This window comes from Anneissia japonica, unplaced genomic scaffold (assembly GCF_011630105.1).
Source record: "Anneissia japonica isolate Jap-2015-1 unplaced genomic scaffold, ASM1163010v1 scaffold287818_len932483_cov186, whole genome shotgun sequence".
Taxonomy (NCBI): Eukaryota; Metazoa; Echinodermata; class Crinoidea; order Comatulida; family Comatulidae; genus Anneissia; species Anneissia japonica.
In genome coordinates this window covers 306,455-326,339 of record NW_022703366.1, presented here as the reverse complement: position 1 = coordinate 326,339, position 19,885 = coordinate 306,455, and the positions used below count along the sequence as shown (strand labels likewise).

The 19,885-nt window shown below is 34.4% G+C and overlaps 1 protein-coding gene across 2 annotated transcripts in view; it reads right to left on the bottom strand.

The window, feature by feature from the left end:
• LOC117104413 (serine/threonine-protein kinase MRCK alpha-like) overlaps window positions 1–18,468 on the bottom strand; it is a 52,887-nt gene extending 34,419 nt beyond the window's left edge. The window contains exons 1-3 of one of the 2 annotated variants that reach the window (XM_033245260.1): window positions 17,609–18,468; window positions 10,807–10,898; window positions 3,966–4,049 (exon numbers count right to left, since the gene is read on the bottom strand). In XM_033245260.1, the coding sequence (XP_033101151.1) occupies window positions 3,966–4,049; window positions 10,807–10,898; window positions 17,609–17,786 (354 nt within the window). In that variant the 5' untranslated portion in view covers window positions 17,787–18,468. The remainder of the gene's footprint in view (window positions 1–3,965; window positions 4,050–10,806; window positions 10,899–17,608) is intronic. The other variant, XM_033245262.1, reaches the window with a different exon arrangement.
• Between the last annotated feature and the right edge of the window lie 1,417 nt (window positions 18,469–19,885).

Below are 19,885 nucleotides of genomic sequence, written 5' to 3'. Positions count from 1 at the left end.
ATACATACTGTATAACTATAATGCTAAGTAAAGTTTAATAAAATGGTTTACCGGTAAACTTAATCATACTTTATAGCATTCAGATGCACATAATTACGAAGAAAGAGAGACAATGTAATTAAATGTTTTAATAATTAATAATGCAATTTCCTAGGCAAGAATAATTAAACTATTTGCAACTGAAGCGAGCAGCTGTTTGCAGAAAGCTAGCTGTTGAATGTGCACTGCCAACATTTAATGCCTAATTGATTACCATAGGCTCACAGTGGGATGCAGCTTGCAAACACTTGGCTTTTCTGACCACTGTGAACCCTTCCACCTCTGTCTTGATCAAGGAATGAAAAGACTGGTAGAATTCATATTCCTTTGTGTGTGATAGTCATCTTAAATATGATGAATATAAAATCTTGTTTTTACCTTGCAGTCTTCACTGTTTTGCATTTGCTAGTGACTAAAAAGTTGAGCATTTTAATGAGCATTTTTGTGCTTAAAATGTTAAATTATATTTAAATATAATTTTTCTTCGCTAAATTACATCTATGTAGCATGCTGTGCCGTTCGGACCAGCGCTGATATTGTGACATACAGCCATAATACCGGCGCTGGTTCGAACGGCACGCTCGCCTATGGTTCCGGTGGTGGAACAAGTCTTCTCTGATAAGGACTATAAACCGTAGGCCCAGTGTACACAATTGGCTCGTGTGCACTTTAAAGAACCCAGTACACCATTCGAGAAGTGTAGGGGGTTACCCCGGTGTACTGGTCCATCTCTAGTCCTCTGTCCGGCCAAAGAAGGAGCACTCACGACGCGCACCTTGTCAGGTATCCATCCTACCTGTGAATCCTTCTACCACAATACGTAAGCTAGATCATACACACTAGCTACGTAGTGACTCGATAAGAGGAAGATCTACAGTATGTAGCATTTTTATTGTATAGAGTCATTATACGTTACAGCATCAAAACTGACATCAGTTATCACTACACTTAACATTGAAAAAATGAAGCGATGGAAAATCTGAATGCCTTTCAAATGTGGATCTGCGGAAGGATATCTGGTGTGACATGGGAGGAAAGTTAATGCATAAGATATTGAGAAAATGAATGTTAAAAGTTTACTAAATTAATATGACTGTTAAAGAAGAAAGCTCTAGACTGTCCATGCACTGAGAGGCAATGGATTATTGAAGGAAGTGAATGAAGGGAGAATATTTAAATGTTAATAGTAATCTGCTTCACTGCAGGTCCATTTATGAGTTGAGGTTCTGTTCCACCATTGGTCTTGTTGGTTGCGCTTTTCTGTTAATAATATTCAAAATATGAATGAAGAAGAACAGTAGGCAAAAAGGAGGAAAATGTTCATGGATATGTTTAACATTGGACGTTGTGTATGAATAAATCAAAAGAAAAGCGCAACAAAGAGACCAGTAGAGAAACTGAACCTCAACTCATAAACAGACCTGCAGTAAAGCAGATTACAATTAACATTTACAGTAAATAAGTTTAGCCAATTAAATCATGTGGAACGTCAGATAAAATTTCAGCAAAGGAAATGCATTATTTCCTCTTAAATGACAGAATGCAATATGACAAGTATAGCACACTGCTGCTACATATACTATAAAGCTCAGTATGGTTTTATTAAAAGCAGGCCTACTTTTGACCATTCTTTAACATTATGTGATTATTTGTTTTCATAGGCGACTGATGGAGGGCAGCCTTTGTAGATGCTTAACACGTGATCGGCTTTCTCGATTGATTTGCATGTTTACTACAGTTCACGGAACACTTGCTTGTTTTCTGCAGTTTTTTAGTGAACATTTGCTGTGGTGAAAATCAGAGTAGATTGTTTGTAGCTTACCGGGGAACGGCATTACTGTATGAGGGCCCTTTTAAATAATACAGTAGGCCTAATTATTACATTAATTACTATTTATAGGCCTAACATTATAATTTAAAAAAAAAAACATTTTATACCAAATTTATAAAAGAAAAAATAAATGGGCAGTTGGACCCATAGGTTTTAGAGACTCATATAGATAATCTACTTTATATTACATTGTCTGTGGTTTTTTTTTTTGTTTTTTTTTTCAATTTTAAGCAGATTTGTTTATCTATATGTATGGTAGTTAACTCTGTTTACAAAGGACCCCAATAGAAATAAGTTATCATTTTTACTTTCTTTGTTATAATTTGTCAAATTGTTTTATACTGTACCTTTGAATGATAATAAATAAATTCAAACAATCAATCACAGTCAACTGTTTACTTTTTATGTACTAACAATTTTCTTTTTATTTTTTGAACTAGAGACTGCATAGCTTCTTCAAAATGTTACAAAGCTACTCCTTAAATTTTACATGGACTTGCCTCGCTTGCCATCTCCCAAAGTATCTACTTATCAGTATTAAATGTCTATAATTGTTAATGGTCTTATAACCTTGACTTGAAACAACCTTCAATGTAAATTAAGTTAAACCATCCGATAAATATTAGTCAAATTGTAGATTGATATTCACTTTCTATAGAAACCCAAAATTCTGTGATGACCTCATTATTCAGTTATTTCACAGTAGTTTTCTAATTTATTCAGGTCATAACTCAGGAGAAGTCACATCTCTGGCTGAGTGTACCGATTATATCAATATCAATATCAACAGAACTCCCAATTACTGTAAATTTAAGAGACCAAGAAAGTTTTGAGTTTGCTAAACAAAATTCAAATAGACTACACTGTACATATATAAATGATTCAATCAGGTTCGCAAAAATGTACACAAAAAATACAGAGAAGTTCATAATCTATTAAGCAGGAAATAATAGATACTAAATCATGATTTCTACGATGGTATGATTTCACTGTCATAGGTAACAGTGCTAAATATTTACACAATTCTATTCATCTATTCAATTTTCTAATTCAAAACAGATTAATACTATTGGTGCATGTCTAGCAAAGACTAATTGGCAAAGTTATATTGAATAAATCATAGAGTTAGTAAATAATGCTTCCTCTTGTTTGCTTATTTTTATTTATTAATTAATATTTTCATCCGGTGGAAAAAAAAAAGAAACTGCAGTAGTGTCAGCAGTGGCACCATCACTCAACAAGATTGGAATATATGAAAAAAGTCAATGTTGACAAGGAAGTCTTGAGCATCACCTGATTTTGGAAGTCGGCCTAACATAAAAAAAAAGATGATGACGATTACAAACTCTAGATCTAAACTAGTTTTAAGAACAGTAAACATTAGCGTACAAATATGTATGCCATACCCTGGGTAAATATAATGTTGAAGTACTAGAAAATCATGTTAGACTTCAGCCTCTATTGATAACCCAGAATCAGTACACTATCCCTTAATCAAGTGAAAGGTCAAATAGTGCAAGGTTCAGAGATTACAAAGGTATATTTCCTATTCTGCCTTCTGTAAATCCTTTAATTTTTATAACCTTGAAATTTAATGGTTTTGTCTATTTGGAAATTCTATGACCATTACATTTTTACAATCAGGGATGCTCAGACAATATTTTGATATTATGCATTCAAATAAATTTTTAAAAAATACTGTAAGTGAACTTAAAAACATATTTGAAGGTAAACAAGAAAAAAAAACCTCTTACTCGGTTAACTCTGTATACATGGAAAGTGGATGGTCTGCTATTATACCATTTACTTTTAGGCTACCTAGTGCCCAGGTTCTCTGAATCAAACATCTAAATATAATATTTTCAGGATCAAAACCAAGGAAAAATTTTTATTGAAGTGCATAAAGATACGTATGTGTTCAAAACTTTGTAATTTGAATAATATCGCAACTGTGATTGTGAAAAATCTAAGGCTGTAATTAATTGCAACCTACATCTCTTTGAATAATTTTAACTCAGAATGTCCCATTCATTGGTCTATTGAGAGAATGTGATTAAAAAGGCATGCAATGCAGATCTGAAAATAATACACTCACCTCTGCTCTTTTCAACATTTCCCACTTGTTGAGAAGTTTCATGGCATAAACCTTCTGTGTTTCCTTTTGCCTAACAACAGCAACCTAAAACAAAACAAAAATGTATGTTAAAAAATAAACTCAGTAATTACCAAATTTTTTTGAATAAATGTCCAGGGAGCTTATTGTTGAGAAGCTGGGTTCACGCTAACCGATCGCCAAGTCGCCATGGGCGAAAACAATTTTGAATTGGCAAAACAAAAAACAACTAGTTTAGCCATTTTGGCAAAAGCTTAAAAATAATAAAAATGTTTTTTTTAAATACTTGCTGAAATACATTGTTTCTTTCGTCCGACCTCTCCATGGAAATATTTTTCCGTTGGCACGATCAAGACCAAGTTCTCCATTTTACGCTACTCCATTGCCAGTGCCATGCGACGTTTATGTGTGTTGTTCTATTAGTGTGACTACAAACGTCAGTGTGTGCATCGCAAATTATTTGGTTATTTTAAAGTGGGCAGCGTAACAATCAGTGGCTGGATGGTAACGACTACAGTACCGACACAAAATACTGCATTTTTACTTCATAGATACATCATAGCCTGATATAAACAAATCTAAGCAAGGCCGGCTACGCGAAGCGAACCTACGAAGCAAAAGCATGTTTATTATTTTACCTCTTTAACTGTTAAAAAAGATGCCCTCAATGACAACACACACACATGAAAAGATTGTTCATCAAATAATACTTTGTAGTCTTGATTTAGTACGATAAATAATAAATATAGAGAGAGTTAACGTCCGTTAATTGTAAAAATTTCCGAATGTCACATGTAAAACCCAATGGAAAATAAAACTTGGCAAAATGCCAGTTCATCTTGTCAGCCCCAAAAATCCAGCATCGGACAGAGTGCGCGCCAATCAGAACACAGTAAAGTGTGCTAAGGTTAACCTCATGGCAAATGTTGAAAAGCTGTGAGCGACAGTGAGTAAAAAATGAAGAAAATGCGGTCTAGCATGACTAGCCTTACTTCAGCAAAGTAGTGATTTCTGTAGTTCATTAGTATTGGATGGCTTAGCAGGTTCTGCTTCAAATTACGGTAAACAATAAACAACGTGATCTTTAAGTAGAAATTACTACTAGCAGAACAATATCAGATCAAAATTCTCCGAATTGGAGAGTTAACGAGTATAAATTACTGTCTGCTATCCTCTCTATGGGAAAATGTAGGCCGTAGGCCTAAATGACATCAAAATTCGAACATACTGACAGCCCACTAGGTTACCTAGCTATCAAACTAAACACAAGTTTTAAAACATGATCGATCTAATAAGATAGGAAATAACAAAACAATAAGTTCTAACATTGTTTATTAGTAAATTGCAACATTGTTCACGTGCTGAAAGCTGGTAAACTATATTTCAATATTGTTTACGCAATGTTTATCAGCCCGACGATCCAGCCTACGAAGTTTGCAACGCTAATTAAAATAACAATGACCTTTGTAATGGTTCGTAGCTACGTTCAAAACGTACCTACGAGCAGATTACGAGAGGTTACGCATAGAGATACGAAGCATAATGATTTCAATGGCCAGGCCACGATTTTTTTTTTCCCGTACGAAACACTTGCATGAAACTTCACTCGGCCCATTTAAGTGCATGATAAGTGGCTAAAATATTTTAGCCAATTTTGGCTAAACAAATATCCAATTGGCTAAATTTTTTTTTTTTTAGCTTTAGCCAATTGGCTAAACAAAAATGAAAGTTAGAGTGAACCCAGAGAAGGGTTTTTGAGGGGGTGTTTATTCATTGTGTATTTCCTTTAGCCTAACAACAACCTAAAAAAAAAAAATAAGTATGTTAAAAAAGAAACTGAGTAATTACCAAATTTATTTGAATAAATGTCCCGGGATCTTATTGCTGAGAAGGGTTTTTGAGGGAGGCGTTTATTCAAGGAAACATTTTTTTGAGGGGGTGTCTATTCAAAGCAAAGGTGTATATTTGAATAAATACAGTAACTGAATTGTGATGGATTGGTTCAAAGTATCCACTGGTTGGTGAAGAACACCTTATTCAGTCAAATTATATTCTCCACTAGGATTCAAATCCACTACCTTCTAATTATTGTTTCTCTACCAAAGTGTATCTATAAAATAAATAGTGTTTACACTGCAATCTGCACATTGATAGTTATCACTAATACAATTGTGAAGGCTCCCTGATTTGAACAACTAATCATCTCGCTGAGAGCTGTGTAGAAGATTTCAAAGAAACCAGGCTCAATAAAGATCATGCAAAACTCCCTTGGATTTTCCTATAAAGGACATATTCTTTTCCCTTGTATAAAATTGAGACAAACACAGTATATATTTAAAATAAAGGATGATGTTTATATTGAATATACATTAAATTAATCAATAAATTGTTTACATTTGACAAATATAAATAATGCAGTGTGGCTAGCCACAGTTTATTAGATTCCATTTACAGTACTGTAACTATTCATCAGTAGGCAGCTTGAACAATCGCAACAGTTTGGTTCCTAAAGACAGGCTTTTAATCCCTCATATATTCTGCTTTTTAATGTATTTCTAGTTAAGTTGTTTTCTTTTAAGTTATTTGTTATGATTGACGCACCTCCTGAGTGGCGCTGATGTAAATGGTGTCTGTATAGAGTCAATACATGATTTGATTTGATTTGACTAAAGATAAATATTTATAATGATTTGATTTGATTTGATTTGTCTAAAGATAAATATTTATAAAAAGAAATAATAATAATATACTGCAAGGATAAGCGCTATACAAGCAACTAACAATAAGCAACAAGTTGCATTGATCAGACAGTAATGGTTTTAAAACCAAAGAGCAAACACAAATGTCAGATATATTGAAATTCTTTAGGGATGAGTAAACAACAGAAACCATAATAATAACTACAAATACTTCCTTCGTAGTAAAAACTACAAAATCCCTCAAAACTGTTGCCATTCATATTGCAAGCTATCACTTGTGCCGTCTTTATCTCAACATTAAGCAGCTAATTGTCTAGTCATCAACAAATCTATGATTGCTATTGGAGGATAGGAAGTGCAAGGGTGTGCAAAAATAGACAAACTAGAGTATGGGGGTGGCCTAGATTCCCCAGCGAGGCACTAAAGGCATTATTCAATTTTAGTTACGATAGATCGATGGTTAAAATATAACTACTTTTATATTCAGTAAATTCAAGTGTTTTAAAAATTTGGACCTCTTCCCCGATTTGGGGAATGCATACATAATCATTGCACATCCCCTCCCCTGAATATGGGCCTTAGCTACTTCCGCATTAAAAGATGAACCTAAACTGTTGAAATTTCGTAATTTTAGATGTATTATTCACGAATATGTTCGATAAACAAAATATTCCATTGAAATAGTAACTTACTACCAGTTACAATGATTTGTATACCAAAGCTAAGTGAGAAAAACTGACACGATAGGAATTACTAAAGAGGAAGTAATGCTTTTGAAAAGAAGCTTCTTTATGAATTAGTCATTCACTAGAATAGAATCATAAACCCAAGTCTGTCTACCCTTTATATGTAATGATCTCATGATTTGAGAAGTGGAGATATTGTAAAATTATATGGTCAATTCCATGCTGGCAACAGGCAACTGTAATTCTACCTATGCCATCAACACACTTGTTCAGTTCATAGTTGTGAGTTACATATTCATATATCACATAACACATGCATACCGACATCAAGCTGTTTAGTCATGCAAGCAGTGTTTAGGGACTGTGATTTTGTGTTTCCAAGGTCACAACTGTTAAAGGTACTGCTGAAGCTTTGTAGCATTCTGTTGGTTCCTGGAAAATGGCTAGGAATTCCTAAAAGCTACTGCACAGAATTGTTCAAAGCATGTACAGTAACTATCCACTGTAATAGGCCTACTTCTCATTTAAATTCCTATAGAACTATAGCTAGTTTGTCCTTTACTTTCCATAGAACACCATACTACTGTACATCGCAACAGAGCTATATAATGTTACTACTGAGCATCTCTTCCTCAGATTCGGTAGGTAAAGGAGGTAAAGGTAGGAGAGTAACCCATAACTTGCAGCGTCATTGAGCTGAATTGTGTATGGGTGTGGTCTATGACTACCTAGTGGCCGTAAAGAGGTGCTTAAAGTGGATATGTCTACTTAGTGAATACTGGATGAACCGACACCCCTCGAAAACAAATTTGATCTGTCGACCCTGGTGCCAAGCACAAGCATTCCCGACATGTTCACATCATTCCACAAATGAACCATAGCATATCAGTCTCTATTCCTCCTTAGAAGATATGCTTTGCACATTCTCCAGATCAGTCAGCATTTACATCTTGCATAGCAATGATCCAAAAGTAAATACTGTCTGAAAGACAATCTTGTACTGCAATACTACTTATGTGAAGGTACTGTAAATAATCAAGAAAAATCAGGTCAGAAGTGCGAGAAAATGTGAAAGTCACCAGGTCAATCAGTGAAATTGTACTGTACATAGGAGATACTGTAACACATTTTTTTTGTGATAAAAGTGCTATCAGTATATATCATAGTTTTTCAATTCCTTGACCTTTGACCTTTTACCATAAAATGTAGTAACTACTTCTATAGACCAAAATATACCATTTCAATAAATCGTATTATGGTCCATACTATAATTTCTGCATAATCCTTCCAATCATCATGTGATTTCAAAAAAATTCAATGACCAAGACCTTTGACACCAAAATTTAAACACCTCTTCCTTTTAGACCATTCATTACTAAATTTTATGATCAATAAATTTTATTCATTTTTTATAATGATCTGCGATTATAAAAACTTCTAAACCAATAAATGGACATAAATCTTCCTTTAGTTAGAGCAAGACATATCAATCGTTTTTAGCCGAGAATTTCAATTAGAGCAGTGCACACTTGTTAGGGTAGCACATGGCATATGACCAGGCAGGCTCGCTCAGGATTGGGAAGGGTCAATTTTCATTTGTTGGTGGCGCTATTTTAAAGAATATAACTGGTACATTAAACGAATACAATTATTACAAAGTAAACATTAGCTTTCAGTTTTAATGATCAGGTACAGTGCTGTATGTATCATGTAGGAGTGGTTTGCTGTAGCGGTCGTGGTTAGCTTTTCAACTTTGCGGTTGGGGGTTTAATCCTCTGCCGTGAATTGAATTATTTAGTGTCCTTGGGTTTTTTGGGTTAGTTACTTTACCTACTGTTGTCTCTCATCACACAGAAGTACACGGTACGAATGAGTAACTGGCGGTTTGGACACAAAATGCACTGGTGATAGTTGCAACATTATGGAAATCTCCCCAGAGAGCTAAGTATGTGTTCCATACCGTGTTTGATTCATTGACCGGGGTATTATTGCGAAGCGGGTTAGAAGCCTTGTTGGATTATTTATTATAATTTAAATTTAAAAATCATTTAGAACAAATACATCACCATGAGTAAGCCTACCCACAATTTTGTCTTCTACATACTGTAATTTAATATTAATCTATTTCAGAAAACAGAGTTTCCCCAGGACCTGAAATACATATTTTCACAACTACAAAAACGCTGAGATGGAGAGTATGGAAATTAATTGAAAGATGCTAAATGTTTCAAAATTTTAGGGATGTCATATTTAATAATGGAACTACGCAATTTTCTCTTTTGTCTCGTGCTATATCTTGCTCTGGTAAGATTCACTATAATTATAACTTTCACTATAATTCATTCAACTTATCAAACCTGAACTTTAAACAGTAAGGGGCATTGATTGTTAAATGCAGAATTAATATAGCACTATATAACATCAAACAGGAAAACCTTAAAAAAATCAATCATGATAATTCTAAAGTGTGCTATTCACTGCAATTACAATCACTATTGATATACTAAGTCATAGAATTTACTAGTAAAAACAGTCCAACAACTGGTGCTGGTGCCAAAAACAATACTCGGCTCCCAAAGCTGAAATTCCACAGATAACGCTGGCTATAATAATAGAAAATCTATATGATTACAATTCACTGTTTCTATTAAGCCTAACCTATTGTACTGGTAGGTACAGTAGTAATAAAGCCCAGACTGGCATAAAATGAGCAGAACATTAGTGTGTAAACTTGAATAATATATAGTAATATGATACTATATATTATTCAACTTTACACACTTTAAATTTAATGTTGTTCTCATTTTTATAACCATGGGTATCATTGTCATATTCAGAGTTTTGTTAGAATGGATTTTACAATTTTCTTGTGTTAAAATTTGGTAACATACATTCAAATAATGTTGTTGAAAGAAAAAAAAACGATGATGAAAGAAAGCGGACTATAAAATTAATTAACATCATTTTATCTCCAAACGGAAATACTTTTTACTATGCTCTCTATGTGGCGATACTGAATGTAATACTGTTGTCCTAAGCTACTTTTTAGTTTGAACTGCGTATAATGTTAGTGAAGGTCAATCGCACACTTCAAAATGGTCACCAAAAATCCCCGGTGGTAGGATTGAAGCTTAGCTTTCGTACAGGTTTCAACGCCTTCAATCAATCATAATCCAAGAAAGGTACATTGAGTAGCGGTATTTATTATATTAGAAAATAAATTTATTACATTCTGAACTACCTTAAAAATATGGACCTTTTCTAATTTGGTGGGAAAAGGGGGGAGGAGGGTGCATATGCACCCATCAAACCCCTAAAACCCCCGGATACGGTCTGATTCAGTACATCAAATTTCCACAAAAGCAAATACACAAAGTCAATAAATAATCACATAAAAATATTACAATCTAAACATAAAACTTCTTGACATATTCTTACCTCACCAAATGCACCACGCCCAATAACTTTAAGTGTTTCAAAGTCATCTCGATGAAGACGCAACTCAGTTATCTTGGAAACAATGGGTCGTGCTGAAATCAAAACAAATTTGAAGCATTAAAATCAAGTTTCTAAGAATTTAAGATCTTCCCCAGTCCTTAAAATAATGGTTCCGGAGTTTTCTGTCAAACACCTCTTCAGTGTCTTAAGCTATGTCTACACTATCAAATTTTATGTGACAAAAAAAATTGTGATGTGCCCATATATGGGTACGATGACGTGATATCACATATTATCAAATTGTTCCAAAACAAGTTGAACATGTTCCACTCTTACTGTATGTTCCATCACATATTATGTGATGCTTTTTTTATGAAATTCCATCGACAAAGCTTTACAGTAGAAAAATCAGTTGTACAATATAAACTGTTTTTCCTCCAAAGCCAGGCATTAAATATCCCCAAGTTTTTAAACCGGTTTTCGAATTTAAAAAAAAAAAAGAAACAAAAATGCACAGTTTTTAGTGAAAAAATTTTAGCAAGGTAAAATTGTTAAAAAAAAATATTTTTTAAAGTAAAACATGGCATAAATTGGCAGAGTACAGTTACTGTAATAATAATTTCCAAATTTGTATTCTGTGAGTGAATTGCCACACATCTTCTTTACCTTTGTTTCATTAGTTTTTAATTAAAGCCTATGTTTGTATATGTATGACTTGATCTGAGTTTGATTATTGAGATTCTACGAATTTTGGAGTAAAGTGATATACCATATTGTTCTATTACTATATAAAACACAAGATTTTAAACAATGGTTTTTTTTAATCTAAAACATTACTAAGTGTAAAAAAGGTCAGAATATTTTGACACAACATCACCGGAGAGGAAATAATATTATTATATCCAATTATTGGAAATACTGAAAACTTTTTGAAGGACTTAATTAACATGAAGAATCATTGAAACTGGGTGAAGGGCTTGGTCAGAACAATTGATTCAGGTAAGTGAGAGGAGTACTGAATATTAATCAATTTCCTTCATTACCTTATAATAGGAAGTACCATTGGTTTACAAGGACATATTCAATGATATATTCTGCATTCACCTTCAATGACAAACATAGATTCAACTGAATCTAGAATAGTCACTAATAAAATTGTTTTATTTTAACAGAGGATTCCATTTCACTTCTAATCATGAAATATATTTTATAACTATCTGAAGAATTTAATATCAATTTTTAAAAAAGTCTAGAGTCATTAAATAATAATAATAATAATAATATGTCGTTCTTATATAGCGCTTCATGTACAAAGCCTCTAAGCGCCTCACATTACTACCCTGGTCATTGGATCAAACACATACTGAACACCAAATTAAATTATTAAATTAAATTATACAGTATTATTATTCTAATATTGCAGCTAGTAATCTGTACAGTTGTGTTGGAACCTACCAGTACCCACTTGTACTCCTGGGTGGAGAGAGGCCCAAGGACACAAGCGATTTGCATAGCGGGAGTTTCGAACCCCCGACTTCGAGGTTGGGAATCAAAGCCACCACCGATGCGCCAACCAAAAGTAGCAGAACCTGAACACAACAATTGTGACACCTTTTGTTAAGAAAATTAGTTAAAAAACTGGGCAGAACTGGCCAAAAAAATAATTTGAGGGAGCAGAGAAGAGGATTAAAATGACATAAGTGTTAAATGTCATACTCAGAAAAACATGTTTACCGGTAGTGGAATTTTTAAGGATGCAGGCTATCCACTCTTTACAAGATCATCAACATACATCATTTGGTGAAATAATATGACTGCGTTCTCTACATTACCTGTTCACACCAATCATTTTGATCTCTCCTTGTTTATTTCTACCAGTTTACATTTTAACAATTAGATTTTAAATGATGATATTAGGCCCTATGAAAAATATTATATTTAGTTTATCACCCTATCTAGGCTGGCAAACTGATGAGGAAGGAAGAATTTTTTTTTTTTTTTTTTTTTGCTGAGGTCAAATATGACCCTTGGGGTGTTTGCTGGTGCATTGATATTCAAAGTAAAGCATTATTGAGATAATATGAACAATAATTTAAAAAAAAAAATTATTTTTTTTCCAGTACCATAATAGGCATGAGTGCAAGTGTAATAATCTAATGATTTTTTTATTGGGCCTACAGATCTTCTTACTGTACAGCTGTAATACAAGCACAACGTTTCTACAGTACTTTGACTTTTTGGTTTTGGATCTACAGTACTTAGCCTAGAACTTGTAAAGAAATATCTGTTGCATTCTACTTATAAATCATCACCGAACCAAAGCAATATGACAATAAACCTGTGGTGGTGGTGGTATATAAGAGATAGTTTGCAGAATGCAATGACAAACAATGTTTCTTTTGTTATACTGTAACAGTAGCAACCAAATCTGATTCATTTAAACACAATTTACTGCCCTTGTCATACTATTTCCTTCACAGTACAAGTTGCCTTGGCAGAGGTTTTCATGGTATTTTTGAAATTTTCATGGGAAGTTATGACATTTTCATTTCACTTTTAAAATATCAGCAAATTTTATATAGTGATTTCAAAGGATATTAATTTAATATTTTATGGTCTCATCATTTTATGGTCTCATAATTTATGGTCTATAACATAGTCTCTTCTGATGAAATGATTTAATTCCACATCTATTTAATTCAAATTTTAAAAATTACTTATGCATCATAGCGCAACCCCGTTTTTTTAGACCCGATTTGATTTGTATTATATTAGATATTAACCATTAATCAAACATCACTTTAAAATTTACTATGATATTTATTATCCACAGTATCCCAATTATGAACCCCTCAGTCCAAACATAAAAATTTGTAATTCAGAGATTCAGAAATTTTTGAAGCATCTCAGTGGTGAGGGTAGTCCTAATAAATACTGTCCAGTACACAGTGCTACAGTAGGCCTAAGCATTGTCATGGCAGCAAATTTTCATCACGAAATACGACTTTAGATTTTATAGTTTCCTGCAACAAAATGTGCAATTAGCTAAAATTAACTGTGATCTAATTTTAAATGATTTCTGAATAATCAAGTGTTATTATTCCCTTCATACTGATCATGAATTAGTACAGTACAGTATACCACACACTACTGTAGTTTTATTCTTTGAAACTGCGCCACTAATACACAAAAAGTGAGATTTTTCTGTTCACTGTAAAGGCTCTAATTGAAATATCTGAAAAAATTAGCAACAAAAATGAACATATTTAAAACCAATCGTCCATTATTAACTAAGAAAAATCTTCAGTTTTCTTCACTTGCCACGCAGAACACCATGGGAAAACCATTGTTTACAAATTATCAGGCCATTTGATGTCTGTTGTTACTAAGGTTTTTAAGTGGATTTTACAAAACAATTAAATCAATTTAATGCTTTACAGTAGTCAATGCTCATTATGTTTACTTTTGTCCTGGAAATGTTTACATAATATCTAATTGATAACCAACAACCAATAAAGCAAACAGGACAGGCATTCCCATGTCACTTGAATTTTTATTAGGCATTCAAACAGTTTCACATTTGTAAACTAGTGTCATAAAAACTATTTCCATTAATTATTTGTTTAGTGACATTTATTGATAATGTTCAGTAATTAAATAAATGATCATTACTTTGACCACAAAAAGCCCATTTTATAAATTTTGTTCTGGTGGAGTTTTTGTACCGATTTAATTTACATTAATTATTGGCCGAAGAGCTACTATATCCTAATGCACTGAGCAGCGGCGGTTTAAAAAAGTGGCGTATTAAAGTCGTCTAAAATGTAATGAAATTAGCACAGAAGATACTTTTCATAACGACGATACATTTTGAATGATTCATAGATTTATGAGACTAAGTTGATGTGTTTTAAATTTCCATTCAGTCTAAATATATGAAAAGTTATGAGAGGCTTTCTAGGGGGCCTAGGCCAATCACTCACGGGACTCGCCACATCCAGCGCTGACTAAGGTGATCGCTGTTGATTTAGAGGTACACACTCAGCTAAAATACTGTCACCAAGTCAATTTGTTGCAATTCTGTAAGAAATATTTAAACTATTGGACAAACCTAAGTTAATGAATTGTAGAATAAGATGTTTCTTTTGACTACGATGGCCAATGAGTCAGAAGAACGTTGTTTGTATGACTCTCTAGTCTAGGGCTAGGCCCGTGTTCACGCGATGAGGCTACTGATATGCAAAAATGTTCAAGTTTTCCATCTGTTTATTTACTCCATTTCAAATCTAACGGGTCAAAAATCTGACGATTGATTCAGAATTATTTACCAAGGCTTTCGTTAACTCATTTTACGATAAAATGTACAAATAAATAAGTTTGAGGAGTCAAACTGACAAAATGTATTCGAACGGAGGATTATTAATTGTGTGAAAAACTGCCACCTAGCGGTTTGTTTTGATGTTATACCCACTGTAACAGCTTCGGTTTGGTGACTCATTCGGTGTATTATTATACCCAAAATAAACATGGAAGAATGAGTTTTTGTACCGATTTTTATTTACATTAAATTTTGTCAAATTGTATCAGATAGACACCTCCCTCGAATAATAGTCCCCTCAAAAAACCTTCTCAACAATAAACGCCCCAGGAAATTTATTTGAATAATACAGTATGGTATCTAATACAATAGTAAAATTATACTCCAAGTATCAAAATGCACACCATCGTGTCGGAATTCAATATTTCGACATTAATTATGTCATCATCAGGAATGATTCCTGATGATGACATAATTAATGTCCAAATATTGAATCCCGACACGATGGCAGTGCATTTCGATACTTGGAGCATGTATTATACTGTACTATCTTAACTGAGATTAATCAGTGGACCTTCTGGTATCTAATACAGTATCCAATCCCATTTCCGAAATTACGAATCTTTGCACATACTTGACGCACATGTTCTGAACAAGATTTGAGATGATGCAAGACTATCTGTCCAACAAAGTCTAGTGATAAGTCATCGTAATGCATAGGTTTGTGGCGTGCAGGCACACAATTTAACGTCCGTAAATAAGTTTTTGTACTTTTGGAGTGTACAGTAGGCCATGGTGCCATAAGTGTTCACACACTACTACATCACAGCCCATGGTAAGTCACCTCTCCTTGATGTTCAATTCACACTGGCAATATTCTGGTTTGAACAATTATGTACAGCAATATCACATTTTACTACTTTTACCTCAGGGGACAGCATAAAATAGGGTTGGAGGACCAAAGTGAATTTTTTATTGTAACACAGAGGGCCGCAACTAAACTTTGATGTTTCCAGTTGCTTGCAAAACCTTAATGCAATGCTTTTCACTTTATTCCATACAGGATCAGGATGAGTTCTCTGTGTTACCTGTACTATCTACGTATTTTATCGGCACACAGGAGAAGGCACAACTCTGTTAACTAGCGCCTGGAGCCCTTCACCACAATCCGTTTCATTCCCCAATAGAGATACCATCTCTTCATCATTGAATGACGGAAGTTCCTCCAATTGCTCCGGAACAATAGGAATGATAGGAACAGACGACGGTGGCATGGAAGAACCCTGCAAAGCCAGCGGCAAAGCTACCAGCACTGCCGCGGATATAGCCGGCATAACTTCGGGGGTTAAAGAAACCTCTGGTGCCATTGGAGGATCTGCGTGCACGGCAGACATAGCCGAAACCTGCAGTGAAACTGCACCCCTAAATCCCACAATGGGAGACGATGTAACCGCCCCCCCCCCCAGAGCAGTGGGTGCGGCCACATTACAAACAATAGGCGGATGCTCAGCATGCCAAGCCAGGATGGTAACAAAGCGAGATGGCGGCCACACAACACAAATCTCGCAACGCGATGACTCATTGCATGAACGACAATGAGGGCACAAATACCAATGATTGTCAACTGTAGGACTTGGTTTCAGGCCCTGCAACGAGAACACTCTGTTTTAGACATGGTTTGAAACAACACATCAAAAAATCTTGAATCCAAGAGATAATATTATCTCTTGGATTCAAGATTTTTATATCCAAAATCAAAGTAGTTAATAATCCAATATAAACACCCGTAAATATCAAGAATTCTTTCTAATACGTTATCAACAATCTTTCAAAAAAGAATGAGGACGTCGCATGGTTGCGGAATTGCTTGTGCCAGGGCTGACTGTTCCATTTTGTTTTCGAGGGGTGTTCTCTTTTGGGAGGGATTAGGCAATTAAGTTGGTTTATCCAGGTAAGTACAGTATTCAACAAGTAGACTACCGCTACAATCTACGTATAGAGTTGCTTTGGTACATGGAGAAGTAATCATGATTACCATTGCCAGCCGTCGCATATCAACCACACCTCAGCTTTACTTTGTTTTCAGTGATAACATTTTTTTTGAGAACTTTGGCTAGCTTAAGTTTCATATTCCAAATTGTAAGCATGCTCTAAATATTACTGCCACCCTGAAATCATATCGTTAGAAAACATGAATAAAAAATAACTACAAGAATGACAACATAGTTGTTATTTTTTACACTATTGTAAGGCAGTGCACCTCATAAAATCTTGCAAGTTTACTATTTAACCTCCAAACGTCAACTGCATCGTTCCATATCCAGTGGCCAGAATGAACTGTAATTTGTAAACTCACTCATGCATTCTTCACACAATAAAGTGTACTCTACTTCTCAATCATGTCTTAAGTGTAGAATAGTTAGGGCGGTGGTAGGCCAATCTTCTTAATCTTACAAGCATAAACATTATTTATCACAAACTTACCCCATCTGACAAAATCAGCAATGGACTTTTCCCTTCTAAGAGTTGAATTACTACACTCTGTAAAAAGCAGCACAAAAATGTCCAGCAGTGTTTCGGTGCTGACCGCTTGGCCATCACTGTTCTGCACACCACTGCTGTATAGCTTTTCCAACGTCTTCAGTCTGCTCTCAGCATCCATTATTCCTCAGTTTAGACTATGTTTAACCAAATCATAGAGCTTCAAGTTACAACAACTGTTGTTTCCTATTCTGGTCAGCAGCTGGGGGTTTGCAGGCAGCCTTGGCTAGTCTAGGCCTAGCCTAGGACTGTTGGTAAAATTTTAGTATTATTCTAGGTAGTGACAGTGTGATTGCCACTCCCTGATGATTATGTACACTGTTTCTACCACTTAAGAACCAAAATACGGCTATTGCTTTTCGATTTACAATACATTATCATACGCATTTTACATATAATTTCCTCCCTCATCAACCAAACTATACTTGGTTGACGAACGCCGATAAACAATAAACAAAAAAGTGAAACTTCTATCCAAACTCGATCAACCGTCTACTCCGCCTCAACTGTAAACTCCTTTTCGGTTCAGACTTCCGAAAGATAGGCAATGCCGATACGCTCGTTCGTAACGTAGGGTATCCCCAACAAACTCCGGTTCCATGAAAGTGAAATCAATGATTTTTGTTCACTTCCTTTCAGAACGTAGTACAGTCAATCAACTGGCAATAAATAGTATCATCCCATGAAAAAATGTGTTGTTACTAACACAGTTACAGGATTTTAGGCTATATTTTGTGTGCGCTAGCAGCACAAAACAAAAATCAGGAAGAAGAAAGATGGCTGTCGATCAAGAATTGTGGGTCGCTCTTACACATTCCCGAAATAATTGCGAGCATGCGCACTCGGTATTGCCAGGCCATCCGTGTGAGTAGTACACATGCACAGAACTGTAATGTGTAGGTCTATGCCCTGGTTCGGATTCAAAATTTGGAACCTAATTTAAAAATTCAAAAATGTGTGAATTGTGTGATTACTTGTAACTAAATTAAAGCCGACAAATAAGTAGAAAAGTTTTTTTGTAGAACCATACATGTGCACGTAATTTCATAGCCCACTAACGTTTAAACCTAGACTTAAGAAAAACGTAACTAAAATAACGTAATCAAAACGGAATCAAAATAAAATTTCCACAAATTTATATTGCTAGGAACCTCTCGTAAATATTCTAAATCATTATTATTAACCTTGTTTGTTTGCTTAGCGCGTTGGATCTATTTCAGGTAATAATATGCAAACATGTTCGTAAAGATTCAGGATGAGAATCTTCTTAAAGTAGGTCTATAAGTGATCGGAATACAAAATAATACAAATAAACTTTCTTTGTTTTTTGCCATTTGCAATGATTGTGAAATTGAAGTTGAACAATTGATTAAATTAAGGAAGATTTGATGTTTTGTATGGGTTCACATTATAAGTTGTTCGGTTTCTTTAATTTGTATACATGTTTAAATATAGGCCTAACAACGTAAAAAAGCACACACACACAAAACATGGATTAGGCTTTTTATACTATTCCAAAAACAGTTGTCTAATAATCCGTAAGGCACTCCTTATTTACGTATTGTATTAGCGAATGTGGGGGTTATAATCTTCGACTATAGGTCTATATAGTACATTCAGGCCTATAGTAAGTATGTAGTTTTGTACCTATTTTTAAAAATGTGCATTTAAGAAAACGTACATTGGTCGAAATAAATTAAATGAATTGAATGAAATGGGGTCGTTGAGTCAATATCTTCGTAAGTGGCCAGGGGGGCGAAGCCCCGAAAAATATAACAAATTAAGGCTTCAAAGGTACCGTATTTCGAGTCGATTTTAGAGTCTATATAGGTCTATGTAGAAAATACATAATAATTTTTCCCCTACAATTTTTTTTCCTTCCCGACGGACGACCCCCCTCCCTGACGCCACCTCTGTTTGGACCCCAGAAACTTTTTCGTGACAACTGAAAACTTTTTTGTTGAAGGGATGCTTGATACGATAATTAAACAGCACGTTCCGATCAGTACCTCTTTATTTTTTTACCAGCCCCGTAAACCTCGACAAGAGTGGACATCTAGAAAAGAATCCCATCTGGAAGAGATTTTGGTGAATTTGGGGATTTTTTTTTTTTGATTTTTTTTTTGTAAATCTGTACAGTGTTCCTTTTTCACATTCCTGTATTTGTATTTTTATTTTGTTATCAATTTTCTGGTTTTTTTTTTTTTGTTTTTTTTTTTT